Source organism: Clinocottus analis, unplaced genomic scaffold (assembly GCF_023055335.1).
Source record: "Clinocottus analis isolate CAN_PGR_092001 unplaced genomic scaffold, fCliAna1.0.p SCAF_3, whole genome shotgun sequence".
NCBI lineage: Eukaryota > Metazoa > Chordata > Actinopteri > Perciformes > Cottidae > Clinocottus > Clinocottus analis.
Window position 1 is genome coordinate 17371 of NW_027176042.1, and position 16430 is coordinate 33800.

The 16430-nt window shown below is 43.7% G+C and overlaps 1 protein-coding gene, 9 non-coding genes and 4 pseudogenes across 15 annotated transcripts; 11 read left to right on the forward strand and 3 right to left on the reverse strand.

Moving 5' to 3' along the window:
* The first annotated feature begins 76 nt into the window (after nt 1-76).
* Nucleotides 77-195, forward strand: LOC137797661 (5S ribosomal RNA; annotated as a pseudogene).
* A 73-nt stretch (nt 196-268) lies between these two features.
* LOC137797688 (5S ribosomal RNA) lies at nt 269-387 on the forward strand (annotated as a pseudogene).
* Nucleotides 388-461: 74 nt separating this feature from the next.
* Nucleotides 462-580, forward strand: LOC137797503 (5S ribosomal RNA; annotated as a pseudogene).
* Nucleotides 581-654: 74 nt separating this feature from the next.
* LOC137797038 (5S ribosomal RNA) lies at nt 655-773 on the forward strand. The gene has a single exon (XR_011078649.1). It is a non-coding gene; the product is annotated as a 5S ribosomal RNA (ribosomal RNA).
* Nucleotides 774-845: 72 nt separating this feature from the next.
* Nucleotides 846-964, forward strand: LOC137797474 (5S ribosomal RNA; annotated as a pseudogene).
* Nucleotides 965-1509: 545 nt separating this feature from the next.
* On the reverse strand, nt 1510-1581 carry trnag-ucc (transfer RNA glycine (anticodon UCC)). The gene has a single exon. It is a non-coding gene; the product is annotated as a tRNA-Gly (tRNA).
* Nucleotides 1582-1697: 116 nt separating this feature from the next.
* Nucleotides 1698-1769, forward strand: trnaq-cug (transfer RNA glutamine (anticodon CUG)). The gene has a single exon. It is a non-coding gene; the product is annotated as a tRNA-Gln (tRNA).
* Nucleotides 1770-2017: 248 nt separating this feature from the next.
* trnag-ucc (transfer RNA glycine (anticodon UCC)) lies at nt 2018-2089 on the reverse strand. The gene has a single exon. It is a non-coding gene; the product is annotated as a tRNA-Gly (tRNA).
* Nucleotides 2090-2519: 430 nt separating this feature from the next.
* On the reverse strand, nt 2520-2591 carry trnag-ucc (transfer RNA glycine (anticodon UCC)). Its single transcript has one exon. It is a non-coding gene; the product is annotated as a tRNA-Gly (tRNA).
* A 116-nt stretch (nt 2592-2707) lies between these two features.
* Nucleotides 2708-2779, forward strand: trnaq-uug (transfer RNA glutamine (anticodon UUG)). The gene has a single exon. It is a non-coding gene; the product is annotated as a tRNA-Gln (tRNA).
* A 1978-nt stretch (nt 2780-4757) lies between these two features.
* On the forward strand, nt 4758-13344 carry LOC137795931 (uncharacterized). 6 transcript variants are annotated; one of them, XM_068593524.1, is made up of 12 exons: nt 4758-4820; nt 5825-6526; nt 6653-6724; nt 6859-7515; nt 7631-7723; nt 7891-7965; nt 8057-9155; nt 9349-10490; nt 10778-11381; nt 12821-12918; nt 13018-13080; nt 13310-13344. In XM_068593524.1, exons 4-10 carry the CDS (start codon nt 7413-7415, stop codon nt 12825-12827), a joined length of 3123 nt encoding a protein of 1040 aa, XP_068449625.1. In that variant the 5' UTR covers nt 4758-4820; nt 5825-6526; nt 6653-6724; nt 6859-7412; the 3' UTR covers nt 12828-12918; nt 13018-13080; nt 13310-13344. The 6 variants fall into 6 exon arrangements, with proteins under 6 accessions (XP_068449625.1, XP_068449622.1, XP_068449623.1 ...); XM_068593521.1 differs by lacking the exons at nt 12821-12918; nt 13018-13080; nt 13310-13344 and having other exon boundaries at nt 6859-7284; nt 7462-7515; nt 10778-12686; XM_068593522.1 differs by lacking the exons at nt 12821-12918; nt 13018-13080; nt 13310-13344 and having other exon boundaries at nt 6859-7093; nt 7462-7515; nt 10778-12686.
* A 446-nt stretch (nt 13345-13790) lies between these two features.
* On the forward strand, nt 13791-13863 carry trnar-acg (transfer RNA arginine (anticodon ACG)). Its single transcript has one exon. It is a non-coding gene; the product is annotated as a tRNA-Arg (tRNA).
* Nucleotides 13864-14661: 798 nt separating this feature from the next.
* Nucleotides 14662-14733, forward strand: trnah-gug (transfer RNA histidin (anticodon GUG)). Its single transcript has one exon. It is a non-coding gene; the product is annotated as a tRNA-His (tRNA).
* Nucleotides 14734-14952: 219 nt separating this feature from the next.
* On the forward strand, nt 14953-15025 carry trnar-acg (transfer RNA arginine (anticodon ACG)). Its single transcript has one exon. It is a non-coding gene; the product is annotated as a tRNA-Arg (tRNA).
* The last annotated feature ends 1405 nt before the right edge of the window (nt 15026-16430 follow it).

Consider the following 16430-nt stretch of genomic DNA (forward strand, 5'->3'; position numbering starts at 1 on the left):
GACTTTTAAATGCCTAATAATTAAAACTCCAGTTCTCTCCAGGTTAATAAAGCTACCTTTGGCCGCAACATTTTCTGCTTACGGCCACACCACTGTGATTGCTTCTGATCTCGTTAGATCTCAGAAGCTAAGCAGAGTTGGGCCTGGTCAGTATTTCGAAGGGAGACCTCCTGGGACGAGCAGGTGCTGTAGGCCTTTTTTATGCCTAATAATTACAACTTCAGTTCTCTCCAGATCAATAAAACTCACTTTGGCCGCTTCCTTTGTACCTTACGGCCACACCACTCTGATTGCGCCTGATCTTGTTCGATCTCAGAAGCAAAGCAGAGTCGGGCCTACTCAGTACTTGCATGGGAGACCTCCTGAGAATACCAGGTGCTATAAGCTTTTTTAAATGCTGAATAATAAACACTATAGTTCTCTCCAGGTCAAAAAAACTCACTTTGGCCGCTTCTTATGTAGCTTACGGCCACACCACTCTGATTGCGCCAGATCTCGTTCGATCTCAGAAGCTAAGCAGAGTCGGGCCTAGTCAGTATTTGGATGGGAGACCTCCTGGGAATACCAGGTGCTAAAAGCCTTTTTAAATGCCGAATGATAAACACTCTAGTTCTCTCCAGGTCAATAAAACTCACCTTGTCCGCTTCCTATGCAGCCTACGGCCACACCACTCTGATTGCACCTGATCTCGTCAGCTCTCGGAAGCTAAGCAAAGTAGGGCCTGGTCAGTACTTGAACGGGAGACCTCCTGGGAATACCAGGTGCCGTAGGCTTTTTTTAACCTAATAATTAAAACTCCAGTTCTCTCCAGATCAACAAAACTCTCTTCGGCCGCTTCTTTTCTAGCTTATGGCCACACCACTCTGATTGCTCCTGATCCCGTTCAATCTCAGAAACTAAGCAGAGTTGGGCCTGGTCAGTACTTGGATGGGAGACCTCCTGGGAATACCACGTGCGGTAAGCTTTTTTAAATGCCGAATAAGAAACACTCTAGTTCTCTCCAGGTCAATAAAACTCACCTTGTCCGCTTCCTATGCAGCTTACGGCCACACCACTCTGATTGCGCCTGATCTCGGAAGTTAAGCGGAGTTGTACTTGGGTGGGAGACCTCCTGGGAATACCACGTGCGGTAAGCTTTTTTAAATGCCGAATAAGAAACACTCTAGTTCTCTCCAGGTCAATAAAACTCACCTTGTCCGCTTCCTATGCAGCTTACGGCCACACCACTCTGATTGCGCCTGATCTCGGAAGTTAAGCGGAGTTGTACTTGGGTGGGAGACCTCCTGGGAATACCAGGTCCGATAAGCTTTTTTAAATGCTGAATAAGAAACACAATGCAAGTAGCCACAAAATTTGGCGTCATCCTCCAAAAGCACAACTTTGATCTTTCGCAAGACATTTGCGGCGATCCAAGTACACTATTTTTCCAATGGAAGAGCACGTTGTTTATTCAAGACAGTAACCCTAAAATGTTCAGCCACCATGTCCAGGACATATTGATCATAGAGATGCATTGGCTGGGAATCAAACCCAGGTCAACTGCTTGGAAGGCAGCTATGCTCGCCACTATACCACCAATGCACAAAAAGAGCCTGGCATGATGACACAAAAATTGAATGAACTGAAATGTAAGTCAGTGTGTAACATTGGGAACTGACAGATTTACCTTCAACCACAACAAGGAAACTATACAGCTTGGTTCCATGGTGTAATGGTCAGCACTTTGGACTCTGAATCCAGTGATCCGAGTTCAAGTCTCGGTGGAACCTTCATTATGCACATGGAAAACAACTGCCATGTTGTTCCCATGCTGTTGTGAAACTCAAATGGGATATAGAGATAAGTGAGACAATGCAAGTAGCCACAAAATTTGCCGTCAACCTCCAAAGGCACAACTTTGATCATTCGCAAGACATTTGCGGCGATCCAAGTACACTATTTTTCCAATGGAAGAGCACGTTGTTTATTTAAGACAGTAACCCTAAAGTGTTCAGCCACCATGTCCAGGACATATTGATGCATTGGCTGGGAATCGAACCCAGGTCAACTGCTTGGAAGGCAGCTATGCTCACCACTATACCACCAATGCACAAAAAGAGCCTGGCATGATGACACAAAAATTGAATGAACTGAAATGTAAGTCAGTGTGTAACATTGGGAACTGACAGATTTACCTTCAACCACAACAAGGAAACTAAAGTGCTTGGTTCCATGGTGTTATGGTCAGCACTCTGGATCCGAGTTCAAGTCTCGGTGGAACCTTCATTATGCACATGGAAAACAACTGCCATGTTGTTCCCATGCTGTTGTGAAATTCAAATGTGATATAGAGATAAGTGAGACAATGCAAGTAGCCACAAAATTTGGCGTCAACCTCCAAAGGCACAACTTTGATCATTCGCAAGACATTTGCGGCGATCCAAGTACACTATTTTTCCAATGGAAGAGCACGTTGTTTATTTAAGACAGTAACCCTAAAATGTTCAGCCACCATGTCCAGGACATATTGATCATAGAGATGCATTGGCTGGGAATCGAACCCAGGTCAACTGCTTGGAAGGCAGCTATGCTCAGCACTATACCACCAATGCACAAAAAGAGCCTGGCATGATGACACAAAAATTGAATGAACTGAAATGTAAGTTAGTGCGTAACATTGGGAACTGACAGATTTACCTTCAACCACAACAAGCCAATTAAAGAGCTTGGTTCCATGGTGTAAAGGTCAGCACTTTGGACTTTGAATCCAGTGATCCGAGTTCAACTCTCGGTGGAACCTCCATTATGAACATGGAAAACAACTGCCACGTTGTTCCCATGCTTTTGTGAAACTCAAATGTGATATCGAGATAAGTGAGACAATGCAAGTAGCCACAAAATTTGGCGTGCACTTCTAAAGGCACAACTTTGATCTTTCGCAAGACATTTTCGGCGGTTCAAGGACTTTTTTTTCCAATGAAAGAAATCTTTGTTTATTTAAGAAAGTAACCCTAAAATGTTCAGCCACCATGTGTAGGATATACTTATCATTGAGATTCATTGGCTGGGAATTGAACCCTGGTCAAATGCTTAGAAGGGAGCTCTGCTAGCCACCATACCAACAATGCACTAAAAGGGCTTAGCATAGTTCCACAAAAATTGAATGAACTAAAATGTAACACAAGAAGGGACAGTAAATGTGCATTTAGCTTTCACATATTCACGCTATCATTTTTTTGTATTCCCTGTATATCCCGAAAAACCAACCCAAAATCCAAGTTCATCAATCCTCTTTCGTATCGAGGACAGTATCTCCGCTTGTCACGCGGAAGACCAGGATTCGATTCCTAGACGGGGAGCGTTCCGCTGGCAGGACAGGTGTCAAAATGCCCCAAGTTGTAAATGCACAGCATAAGGAAACGGGCGACAGGATTTAAGAGACCCCTTGAGAACCAGACCCACCACTGGAGCTCACCCCCTGACCCGGCTCACCATCAGACCCCGTGGACCCACACTTAAGCACACCCCTTCAGTTAAAACCCTTATTTGGCCCATTTAGAGTGTCGCAACCCTGGTGCTCTAGAATACGAGACTGACATTGGGGATACCGGTTTACATTTGGGTTAATACAGTGTGGTACTCGAGAATATGAGACACGTGGGATACTAGCTGACATTCAAACTCATTGCTGGTGTCTGATAGTCACAATTATGTCAGTCAGCTTCTCAAATGAAGCAAGATCGCAGGGGGAACCAGCCGCTAATAAGAAGAAACAGGTCTGCAGCTCATGCAGTTCTTTAGCTTGTTCACAGATTGATCCTCGTCCAACAAGTCCCTGTATATCACTGGAAAAAACTTATCTGCCGTCTACTCTGAACATTTGAAATTGCACCTTATCTTAATAAATTCTTGAACTATGATATAGCTTGATGCTAGTTTTTAAAGTTCCTGCTCTAATAACTATTCATTATTACAGCTGTAAAAAGGCTGAATGATGTGTAAACTGACTTTTATGTGAAAAAAATAAGCACTGTGTCAATCATGTGATCGTATAGTGGTTAGTACTCTGCGTTGTGGTTGCAGCAACCCCGGTTTGAATCTGGGTCACGGCAGCATGTTGGAGTTGTGTGTTGTTTAAGCTATTGTTGTTGTACACTGGCATTCGTCTTACTTCACACAGTGTCAAACTTGACAGGTACAGTTCCTGCTCTAATAACTATTAATTCCAGTAGATTTACAGCTGTAAAAAGGCTGAATGATGTGTAAACTGACTTTTATGTTAAAAGATAAGCACTGTGTCAATCATGTGGCCGTGATCGTATAGTGGTGAGTACTCTGCGTTGTGGTCGCAGCAACCCCGTTTCGAATTCGGGTCACGGCAGCATGTTGGTGTTGTTTAAGCTATTCTTGTTGTACTCTGACATTCGTCTTACTTCACACAGTGTCAAACTTGACAGCTTCAGTCGTGTTTTCTGCGTGAAGCCTTATGCTTTCCGGCTACACCAGTCCGCAGTTCTCCATCTGTTCAGCAAATAAAACTCACAGCAGTTTGCATGAAATGCTGGCACATCATGGAATTTACAGCAAAGGTATCACTGCAGCCGGGGATTCTTTAGCTAAACTCCCTAAACGGAGCCCCCATTCATTCCCTATGGCGGTGCTGAAATCCGCCGATGTAATATTTCTTTGGCCACCAGTGGCGCAGTGGAGCAGTTTGAGTTTAGCCGGCTCCTTCCCTCCTCCTCCTTCCCTCCTCCGCTGCGGCTCTCCCTGCTTCAGTCACAGCGCGGAGCAGAATATCAACGGCAGCTCTCTCTGTTGTTTGGAAGTTACGCGAAAGAGTAAGTAATTTAAATGAATAACAATGACCTGAAATGTAAAGAGAATTAGTGTTGACATGTTCTTGTTCACTTGAAAGCTGTAAAGTTCGTCGTGTTTCTTCAGTGTTGTTTAATCTTCATTTGAATCACGTCAACTAGCATAGATGTGCACGCTGAGTAACGTTACTTAAAGGTTCATCAAGTAGTAGTAGTAGTAACAGTAGTAGTAGTAGTAGTAGTAGTAACAGTAGTAGTAGTAGTAGTAGTAGTAGTAGTAACAGTAGTAGTAGTAGTAGTAGTAACAGTAGTAGTAGTAACAGTAGTAGTAGTAACAGTAGTAGTAGTAGTAGTATTAACAGTAGTAGTAACAGTAGTAGTAGTAGTAGTAGTAGTAGCAGTAGTAATAGTAGTATTAGTAGTAGCAGTAGTAGTATTTTTTTAATGTGTTTTGGCTGCTCCATTAATTAATGTGTTTTTTTTACTGTGTTTTTTAATCTGTACAGCACTTTGTGACCTCTTTGTCTGTGAAATGTGCTCTATAAACACAGTTATTATTATTATTATTATTATTATTAGTAGTAGTAGTAGTAGTAGTAGTAGTAGTAGTAGTAGTAGTAGTAGCAGCAGTAGTTTATAGTCATGTACAGTCACTGCTCCACATGTATCTGACAGAAAGAGTTACTAATCAGGTACTAGTTAGTTATTGGATTAAGGTTATCATATAACTATACCTAACTCATATACAGGACATATACTTTTACTTTTCCATGAGTAGTTCAAAGGCTTTTACCGCAGGAGGAGAGGTGGGGGGAGGTGTGAGGGTTTTCCATTGAAATGTAAATAGTGTGGCTGCCTACAGGAAGACAGCCACCTAAGGTACACAAATGATATCAGATGTCAGGCTACTATACTAACCTCCTATGTTCTGCTTTCCATTACTATCTATTAACATCTGGTATAAAAACAATGCCTGTCTATAACGTATTAATAGACTTTTTAATATGCTCTACTCTTTGTCATAACAGGGAAAATGCGCAAAATGTTGTTTTACCCCGGGAAAGTGGCAGTTTCCTTCCGTAAGGGACCACTAGGATTTCTTCGTCAGGATCCAACTGATGCAGCCAAAGTCCTGAAAGACAACCCGTCTCTGCAGGACAAGTCTGCACCTATGAAGGAGGAGCTGGTCAGGCTAAATGCACTGACTGTGGTCCGCCGGAGAGGAGGAGACCCTTCAGAGAAAACTGAGGTGACTGGAGAATACATCCTGCAGTTTGGGAAGTATAAGGGGAAGTCCTTCCGCTGGCTCCTGGAGAATGACATTGGGTATACCATCTACTTAATCAAGAACCAGAAAAAGGAGGAGGCTGCAGGAGTGTTCATGGCAGCGGGGCACAACAAGGACAGCCTACTGTCATTTGTGAGCTTTTCCCTCAGCTTTCCCGAAATCCAGTCTCTTCTCAGCTATGAAGAACGAAAGCCAGCTGTGACAGCAGCAGCAGCAGCATCGGAGGATGAGCATCTGGTTGGTTTTGGCTCTCGTGCCAACAACACCTGGCGAGAGATTTGGGACAGCAGGAAGGATGGCTACGCATCCTTCATTGTGAAACAAAAATGTGCTGCAGGAACAAAAATGCACAAACTCCAGCTCTACCTCCAGAAGAAGCTGCATCCGCCACCTGGATCCTCTCTGATGTCACAACCCCCGCCTGCTCCTGCTGAAGCCATGGGTGAGTCTGGTGTTCTATATGTTTTGTCAGGATCATGTACACGCTGTCATCCGTCATGTGGGGATTCAAGTCCTCAAATACAAGAAGATATGTATTTAATGACATTGTAATTCTTGTCTGCATCAGTGATGGATGAAGACGAAGAGCTGGAGAGAGGGATGCAGAGTATCTCTCCTTCAAAGCAGCATGTGCAGAGCTGTGAGTAAACATGTGGGGTCTTTTATTTTTTTGTTTCTAGATGAAGATTCTAGAGACTTTACAGTTCAGCTCATTTTCTATTGATCGTGTGTTCTATTCAGCATACATGTTGTTGTTTTGTTTGTGTTTAACAGCTGATTTTGCACCATCGTCATCATCTGCCAGACTACGACAGGGTTTGGGTACAGAAAAAGGTTTTTAATCGAAAACGTGCTGCCGTTGACCGACAACACTGGGACCATGAATTGTTCTCCCACATGAAGCATGAGTTTATTGTTCCGTCTCATGTTGACCTGTTCTGGTCTTGTGTGTGTTCTGGTGTTCTCCCTCTCGTCCTTGTGACTATGAATTGATCCCAGCTGTGAGGAGGTACGTATCAGTCTTTGTTTTTCTTATGCTCCTTTTATCTTAATGTAGGAACACTATATATGTGGAACTACTGTGTTACTAACACCGGATTGCATGTGTTTGACGTGTGTTTTAGTGTCATGTTGCTTCCCCTGCAGAGGTTAAATCGTAATGACTGGCTACTAAATATTAACCCAATCCAACATAAACACGTGTGTATGAATGGAGTAGTTTCTTTATATCATAATATTAAAAACAGTCTGTTTCATTGGATTTGGCTGAGAAAAGCAGGCAAAGTAAAGATACTAATACTATTTTATGCCTTTACTAACAGTAATTGATGTGTATTGTCAAATTAGAAATAACAAACACGGGTGTTTCCATTGCAGCATCATCTGCGACACTAGCTGCACCAGCTAAGGCTCCAGGTTCAGAAGTAGATGGTAAATGAATCATAATTCTGTCTATTCATTAAAACATTATCTGTTACATTTACTGTACTTATATTAGTTATAAAACATAAATGTATTCTTTTCTGTGATCCCTCTCTTCCTGCAGCCTCTGCTTTGCCACCTGTGAAGAGACCTGTGCCCGTTCCCCAGCAGCTCCTGTGTCTGATGCCAGAAGGAGCAGCTCATCTGTCACAGCCTGGTGTGGATTGTTGTGTTTTTGCATCCTAAAAATATCTAAACTCACATGTAGTTTTCAGACCAAACGTAATCAGCACTCCAGTGTTCAGCTCAGTGTAGACGTCATGTTAAAATCTAGCTTCATCTTACGGTCAATAACAACAACAACATGTTCAATGTTCTCGATAGAGTCAGATGACCTCCGGATTCCTCCTGAGACGTCTGCAGTGCCGGGTCAACAGCCAGTTGCACGAAGAGATCAAAGTCAGTATTTGAATGTGTTCATTTTAAAAAGTTGACATCAAGTTACACCCAATTGTACTAATTTGCGATATCTTTATTCTCGTCTGACCAGGTGAGCCATTAGCTGTCCCCATCCGTCCTCCTCCACAGCTTCCGGCCTTTGACCAAGAGGTCAGCCAGTGGACCTGTTCGCAGCAGCAAAGGATCTGGATGAAAACAGAGCTGGAGTCTCTGGGTCTCTGGCCAGGCTCCATGCCTATGCGGAATCTTATGAAGATGGTGTCCTTGTGGCGGTCCCCACCCCAGCCAGAATTGATAGACAGTATTTCGGATCTTCCGTCCCCTAAGTACTTTCAGCTGCATCCATTCTTTATATGGAAGCCAGAGAACGAGAGCCTTATGGGGAGAATGAGGAACAATGACACTCTTCCGTGCATTGAAGGTTGTGCCCGGCCACAAGTGGCCTCTGCTGGTGTTGGTCGGCCTCGCGTGGTTGTTGGCATCACTGGGCAGTATTACCTGCTGTCCTCCAGGCTGTGCTGTAAGGTGTGCAAAAGACGGTGGTACGCTGACAACCCAGTGTGGCTGGAAAAACTGCCAAAAAGATACACAAACATGTTGCCAGCAGTCCTTACATACAAGAAGGCCATATGCAAATCGGTCATGGATGAGCTCAGGCGCACGGGCAACTCTCCAAACGACATGGCAAAGCAGTTAATGGAGGTGATGCACCTGAAATTTGAACGGGTTCACCTGGCTCACCTCCTCAGCTGCCAAAACGTCATGGATGGGGAGGCAGGAAAGTACGACCAGAGAACTATTACTCAGTTCCTAAGGCAGGAAACCAAGCCGGCTCCATTCGGCGAGTACGGGGATTCAGATGGCTGGAACGGGATCATTGTGTCTTCTCACTACCTGACTGCCTGCCTGCTGCATGAGTACCATCACCAGGAGAGGGCCATCAACACACTTCTCCAGGGAACTTTTGGACAGGCTTTCCGATCGGACCACACCCGCAAGGTTGCAAGAAAGGTCACTTTCTCATCCGGCACCATGTCCTCGTATGCGGTCATGAATGAGAATTGGATGATACTTTCATGGGTGATGGTGCAGTCGGAGACAGAGAAGTCACTGAAGCCCATGTATGAGGGACTGGCACAGCGCTACAGCACAGCAGGCTTACAGAAGGCACAATACCACTGGGTAGACAGGTACATTTTAATCTTTATTTTTTACAAATGACACATAATCACAACTTGTACTGCTTTTCATATTTCCAATTTGATTAAAGATATCACATAGCATTCATTTAGCTGTTAATCATGTTATCATACACACTGGACTACAGGTGGCGATTCATATGACTGCTTTAATATTCATGGCTGCGCTTCTTTTTTCTTTCAGGGATTGCTGTGCGGGATTCAAGGTCGCAGAATCTCATGCAGGAGAGCACCTGAATTGGGATTGTTGGCGAACAACTGATGCCATTGTTACAGAGGTCACTTCTGGCAACCTGCTGAACGCATGCGCCTCACGAGCTGACTTCAATCCCAACATTTGTGTGAAACTGGACCTTTTCCACTGCATGAGGAGGTTGCTTCGTGAGTGTGTGACAGAGCATCATGCACTGTACAGCTCATTTGCGCAGTTCCTGTCTGCAGCCTTTTCTGTGGTGGATCAGGAAGACCTGCGGAGGCTGGAAGAGGCCTATGCCTTCTGCAAAATCCAGCCTGCCAATCCAACAAAGACACACATCCGGGAGCACTGCAGGACCAGAATCCCACTGCCTGAGGAGCTCGTCAAGAGAGTGGAGGGTGTTTTCCAACAGTTTCACCTTGCCAGTGACCCCAATGGCACTCCCCTCTTCAAGCCCTCAATGCTGAAAATATGGAGGATTCAGCGAGTGCACATCCTGCGGGGTTGCCTGAGTGATCCTGTGGTGGACGGTGGCATTTTGTACAGGGATGGAGGATCACTGCAGCTCAATCATGTGCCGGGTGATGGGGCCAGGGTTCCTGTGTGGATCCCCATCAGAGGGACATCCCAGCAGGAGGGCTATCACTTTCACCAGGCTCAGTGGGTCACTGGAACACGCGTTTCCCCAGAGCTGTTTCAAGCTCAGGGGATGACTGGGGTGACGCGGTGGAATTTCCAGCGCCTGGTGGACTTGAAGCAGCCTGGTGTTCACCTCCCTGCTGCCTTTGATCCTGCGTTGATGGCACAGCTCAACGCAGTTTCTGAACGGGTGTTGGGACGCATCAAATACCCAGCATTCCATCTCTCGAATACAGACACGGGAGAGAAATTTGGCCTGCAGTACGTAGAGCCTGGTTGCCGTCCGGTTCCTCTGAATTGGAACAAGGACAGAACCAAGACAGACTCTGCCCCGTTCCTGAATCCACCTCCTCAAAGCAGCGCACCGGCTGCTCAGTCCTCCTCAATGGCACCACTCAGGTTCTTTCAGTTTCCTCCATGCCCTCCTGCAGATTCTGCTTTCCAACTCAAAGTTAGTCCGAGGACAACCCCCGAGCCTCAAACAGATCCAGGTAACCAGCTAGCAGACAAACGAAGTAGTGGACGAGACTTCAGCATTAGTTAGTAGAAACTGAATTTCAATCATATTTATTTTAATAAGGAAATGTGTTGCATTTTTTTCTCACGAGATGTGAAAATATTGAATGTGTAGACAGTTACATAAACATACTGTGTGTATGTGTGTGTGTGTGTGTGTGTGTGTGTGTGTGTGTGTGTGTGTGTGTGTCAATCATGTGCCGGGTTTTAAGGCTTTTCCCTTCTGTAGGTCATAATAATTTATTGTACTGTGTGTCCACAGAAACCGCATGTCGGCCATCTCTGCCCCTGCTGTCCTCACCAACTGCTGCTCGCACTGGACCTGTGAAGACAGGAGGGAGAGTATTTGTGTTGGACCATAAGCGGTGGCCGGCCCCCATGAAGGCAGCTATTGACACCCTGCTCAACAAACACCGTGGACAGAAGGACATGCTGAAGCTTGTGGACCAGGAATATGCTGCTCTTGTCCACACTTCCTGTGCTGACCCAAACAGCATGTTCCATCCAACAACCAAACATCACATATTACAATACGTCAAACACCTGTGCAAAATGCTCAACACGAGCTCTTCTTTGAACACAAGCCCTGAGAAACTGCAAGAGAGGCAGGAACTCTGGCACTCTCTGACAAAGGGCAGTGAGACGACTCGTATCCCAGCTATAATCATGCCTGCTGCAGTGGTTAATCCACCGCCACCTGCTCAGACTCTCACTCAAGACTCCATTGAGAAGATTGTCCAAACCATTATCCAAAAGCAACAGCAGCATCAGCAACAGCAACAACAACAACAACAACAACAACAACAACCAGTTCAAAAGAAGAAACAGACGAAAACATGCCTGTCCTGTGGCCAGCCAAAGTCACGGTATGAAAATGATGGTTCATCCATTCATTTTTTCTACCAGCAGGGCCCTGTTAGATACTTTTATTGCTCTAATAAAGTATTTAAAGCCTACGGTGCTGAAGGACTGACAAGCCCTAAAATGCCCTTTAATGACTTTGCACAGACAAAGTTCTTTCAGAAGGAACTGGAAGACACAAAGAAAAGGGTGGAGGAGAGAGGGGACAAAAAAAGAAAGAGGACTGAATTGCAGGAAACTGACTCACAGGACACTGAATCCCAGAAAACTGAATCCCAGCACACAGGTCCAAGGTGTCGCTTCTGCAAGATGGGACTGAAGCAGGCCCCAAACAGTCCTCACATCCACACTGGCTTTCCTGGAGTAGCAGGGAAGTATGTTTACTGCCCTGCTAAAGTGTTTGCTCAGTACAAGGACCAAGGCATGGAGAAGGAGATGACCTGGAGAGAGTTCCAGGTGTCTGCCTTTTATGAGAAAGAAAAAAAGAGATGGATGGTTGAAAAGGGAAAATAAGAGAAAGAGGAATGTTTTTTCATGTATATATATTTTCTTATTTCAATAATTACATTTTCAACTGTCCTAAACTGCAATCAAGGCAGTTTTGAGTCTCAGAATCGTCAGAAATTAAACACAAGATTGTTGGTTTCACAGATATGCTTTTGGTAAATTAACATGTTTTTAAAAAAAAAAGTACTTGAGGGACACAACTTCTTCCAAACAATGTCACGTTTGTACATTCATCTCGGAGCCTTCGTGGGTGGGTGGGGGGATTAAGTTCTCAGGCCGAGAACAATTGCTTTAAAAAGTGTCGAAACGCCTTTCTTTTCCCTCTGTTTTTGTATGTATGTTTACTGCCCTGCTAAAGTCTTTTCTCAGTACAAAGACCAAGGCATGGCGAAGGAGATGACCTAGAGAGAGTTCCAGGTGTCTGCCTTTTATGAGAAAGAAAAAAGGAGATGGGTAGTTGAATAGGGAAATTAAGAGAAAAGGGGAATGTTCTTTCATGTATATGTTTTCTGATTTTAATATTTGCATTTTTTTAATTATATAAATTATTTGGACAATTTGTTTTACATGTTAGTGTTGTGTTTGCACTATGGGCTCTTAAAGGAGTCCCGTCCAATACCTGGGCTACTGAGGTGCACCTGCTGTCAAAGCATGTTCTAATTGCATATATAATCCCAGGAACACAGAACAGCTCCACCAAGTGTCCATATTTAGTAATAGTTTGATTGCATTTGGCTGTTACGCTCTGTGTTCAATATGTACTGTCATGTCCTGCTGTTTTTAATAAATGTATTTCATAGACAGTACAAGTACAAGATCTATATACTTTCTCCACCACTGTTAAATCAGAGAACACCCGAATGTGATAAAGTTGTTTATTGAATGGACCTGTACTTGTACATATATCATCATATGCCATGTCTGTTTTGAATGTCAGAAGGTGAAGTGAAATCTGGGCGTTTCTTGATGAGACTTCATTCTTCAGAGATGTGGGACAGCAGGAGGGTGACTCTTCATGTGAAGAAACACTGCGATGTAGGGACAAAGAGACTCATGCTGTCATACACACTTCCATCATAATAGTGACATAATATTGATATGAATGACATTGTAATTTTTCTCTGTTTGCATCAGGATGGATGGAGATGAACATAGTGATGCAGAGCATCGCTCCTTGCAGGCAGCATGTGCAGAGCTGTGAGTAAACATGTGGTGTCTTTTATTTATTTCTAGATGATTCTAAATCATCATCATTGTGTACTATTCTACCTGCATTTGCATACAAAAAAATCTATATGTTGTGTCCATCAGTCTGATATACAGACTGTGTATATATCAAACAGTTGTTCATTCTTTAAAATCTTTATTGACATCAAGTCACACTTAATGGTACTAATTTTCTTTGTCTTTATTCTGGTCTGACGAGATGGTCCATCAACTGTCCTCCTCAAAGCTTCCTGCTGCCAACAAGACGTCAGCATGGACCAGGTCACAGCACCAGAAGATCTGGATAAAGACAGAGCAAAAAAAGCATATATACATTATAGATTTGTTTTACATATTAAGTGTTGTGTTTGTGTGTCACTGTGTTCAATGTTTTCAGTCCCTATTGTGATAAATAAATATATTTCATGGTCTAATGTCTACAAGTCTTATTAGTTTGTGCACCATTTACAGTAAAGGAATATTTAATTGAAGTAATTGCAATTAAAATGTTTATAAGGCGGAAAACTGTAATACAATAGGTTAATAGTCATTAATAAGTCCAGTACTTAAATATTCTATAAAGTGCTGAAAATAGAGTGGAGTCAGTCTGTGAAAACACAGGATGTTCAGCACCTTGGATAGCATCGAAAATGCTGCAATCTCATTGGCTGTCAGTAAACACCAGCTATCCACGACTTGCCGGGTTAGTGGCGCAATGGATAACGCGTCTGACTACGGATCAGAAGATTCTAGGTTCGACTCCTGGCTAGCTCGTGCAGTTCTTTAGCTTGTTCAAAGATTGATCCTGGTCCAACAAGTCCCTGTATAACACTGTAAAAAAAACTCATCATACGTCTACTCTGAACATGTGAATTTTCACCTTAGTTTCAAACAATTCTTGAACGATGATATAGCATGATGCTAGTTTTTAAAGTTCCTCCTCTAATAACTATTGATTCCATTAGATTTACAGCTGTAAAAAGGCTGAATGATGTGTGAGCTGGTTTTTACGTTAAGAAATAGTCATGTGGCCGTGATCGTATAGTGGTTAGTACTCTGCGTTGTGGTCGCAGCAACCCCGTTTCGAATCCGGGTCACGGCAGCATGTTGGTCTCGTTTAAGCTGTTCTTGTTGTACTCTGACATTCGTCTTACTTCACACAGTGTCAAACTTGACAGCTTCAGTCGTGTTTTCTGCGTGAAGCCTTATGCTTTCCGGCTACACCAGTCCGGAGTTCTCCATCTGTTCAGCAAATAAAACTCACAACAGTTTGCATGAAATACTGGAACATCATGAAATTTACGTGCAGTTCTTTAGCTTGTTCACAGATTGATACTGGTCCAACAAGTCCCTGTATTACACTCTAAAAATAACTAATCTGACGTCTCCTCTGAACATTTGAAGTTGAACCTGAACTTCAAACAATTCTTGAACAATGATATAGCTTGATGCTAGTTTTTAAAGTTCCTGCTCTAATAACTATTAATTCCAGTAGATTTACAGCTGTAAAAAGGCTGAATGATGTGTAAACTGACTTTTATGTTAAAAAATAAGCACTGTGTCAATCATGTGGCCGTGATCGTATAGTGGTTAGTACTCTGCGTTGTGGTCGCAGCAACCCCGGTTCGAATCCGGGTCACGGCAGCATGTTGGTGTTGTTTAAGCTATTGTTGTTGTATTCTGACATTCGTTTTACTTCACACAGTGTCAAACTTGACAGCTTCAGTCGTGTTTTCTGCGTGAAGCCTTATGCTTTCCGGCTACACCAGTCCGCAGTTCTCCATCTGTTCAGCAAATAAAACTCACAACAGTTTGCATGAAATGCTGGCACATCATAAAATTTACAGCAAATGTAGCAATGTAGGGCTAGTGGCGCAATGGATAACGTGTCTGACTACGGATCAGAAGATTCTAGGTTTGACTCCTGGCTAGCTCGTGCAGTCATTTAGCTTGTTAATCCTGGTACAACAAGTTCCTGTATAACACTGTAAAAAACTAATCTGACGTCTACTCTGAACATTTGAAGTTGCACCTGAACTTCAAACAATTCTTGAACAATGATATAGCTTGATGCTACTTTTTAAAGTTCCTGCTCTGATAACTATTAATTCCAGTACATTTACAGCTGTAAAAAGGCTGAATGATGTGTGAGCTGGTTTTTGCGTTAAAAAATAAGCATGTGGCCGTGATCGTATAGTGATTAGTACCCGCTATTTAACGCTTTTTTATACTTCCCAGGCCCAAAAAACACAAAAAATGGCCTGGAACTGAATAAAAACATGGTTACTGTCTTCAGCTCAACTGGTGCAAGAAGTCCCATAATGCTCATACTTCCAAATAAGAGTAGGAGCCAAAGTCACTTGGAGAATGTGGGCATCAATCCCACTGCCTCTCGCATGCGAAGCAAGCCCTCTACCACTTGAGCTAATTCCCCTCTGCACAAGAGGGCAATGGATCAACGTGCCAGGCCTCCTCCTACCCGCCTATTCTCCTACCCGCTATTTAACTTCTTTTTTTTAACTTTCCAGGTCCATAAAAAACACACAAAAAATGGCCTGGAACTGAATTTTATGGTGACATTTGGTAGTTGCAATCTTTGCAATACTTTGTGGACTCCACTGGGATCCAATGAAGATAGGGTAAGCCAGCAGCCACTGCAACAAGATGCTCCGTGATCCTGCCCAATTTGCGGAGGACACTTTAAACAACAAACTTGTTTTCCATCAGTATCAGAAAATAAAATCTTTCAGAGAGGTGGAGAATGCAGGCATCGATCCCGCTACTTCTCGCATGCTAAGCGAGCGCTCTACCATTTCAGCTAATTCCCCACAATTGGTTTAAGGCTCAGGGAAGAGCCGCCTATATCTCCTCCTCTGCCCCCGCCAGTTCACAGTCCTCCAAACATTCCAGACCGTTATAATCACTTTGGAAGGTTTAAATATGAGCAGCCATTGCGACAACATGGGCCCTGATCCTCCCCAATTAGCGGACGACACTTTAAACAACAACCTTGTTTTCTCTCAATATCAGAAAAGAAAGTCTTTCAAAGAGGTGGAGAATGTGGGCATCGATCCCACTGCCTCTCGCATGCGAAGCAAGCGCTCTACCACTTGAGCTAATTCCCCTCTGCACAAGAGGGCAATGGATCAACGTGCCAGGCCTCATCCTACCCGCCTATTCTCCTACCCGCTATTTCACGCTTTTTTCAACTTTCCAGGCCCATAAAAAACACACAAAAAATGGCCTGGAACTGAATTTTGTGGTGACATTTGGTAGTTCAATCTTTGCAATACTTTGTGGACTCCACTGGGATCCAATGAAGATAGGGTAGGCCAGCAGCC

Coding starts and splice junctions, on each gene's coding strand:
- LOC137795931 (XM_068593519.1), top strand. CDS start 7,413: ATGTGTATTGTCAAATTAGAAATAACAAACACGGGTGTTTCCATTGCA. Junction 7,724..7,890: donor AGCTCATCTGTCACAGCCTG/GTGTGGATTGTT, acceptor TGTTCTCGATAG/AGTCAGATGACCTCCGGATT. Junction 10,491..10,777: donor CGAGCCTCAAACAGATCCAG/GTAACCAGCTAG, acceptor GTGTGTCCACAG/AAACCGCATGTCGGCCATCT.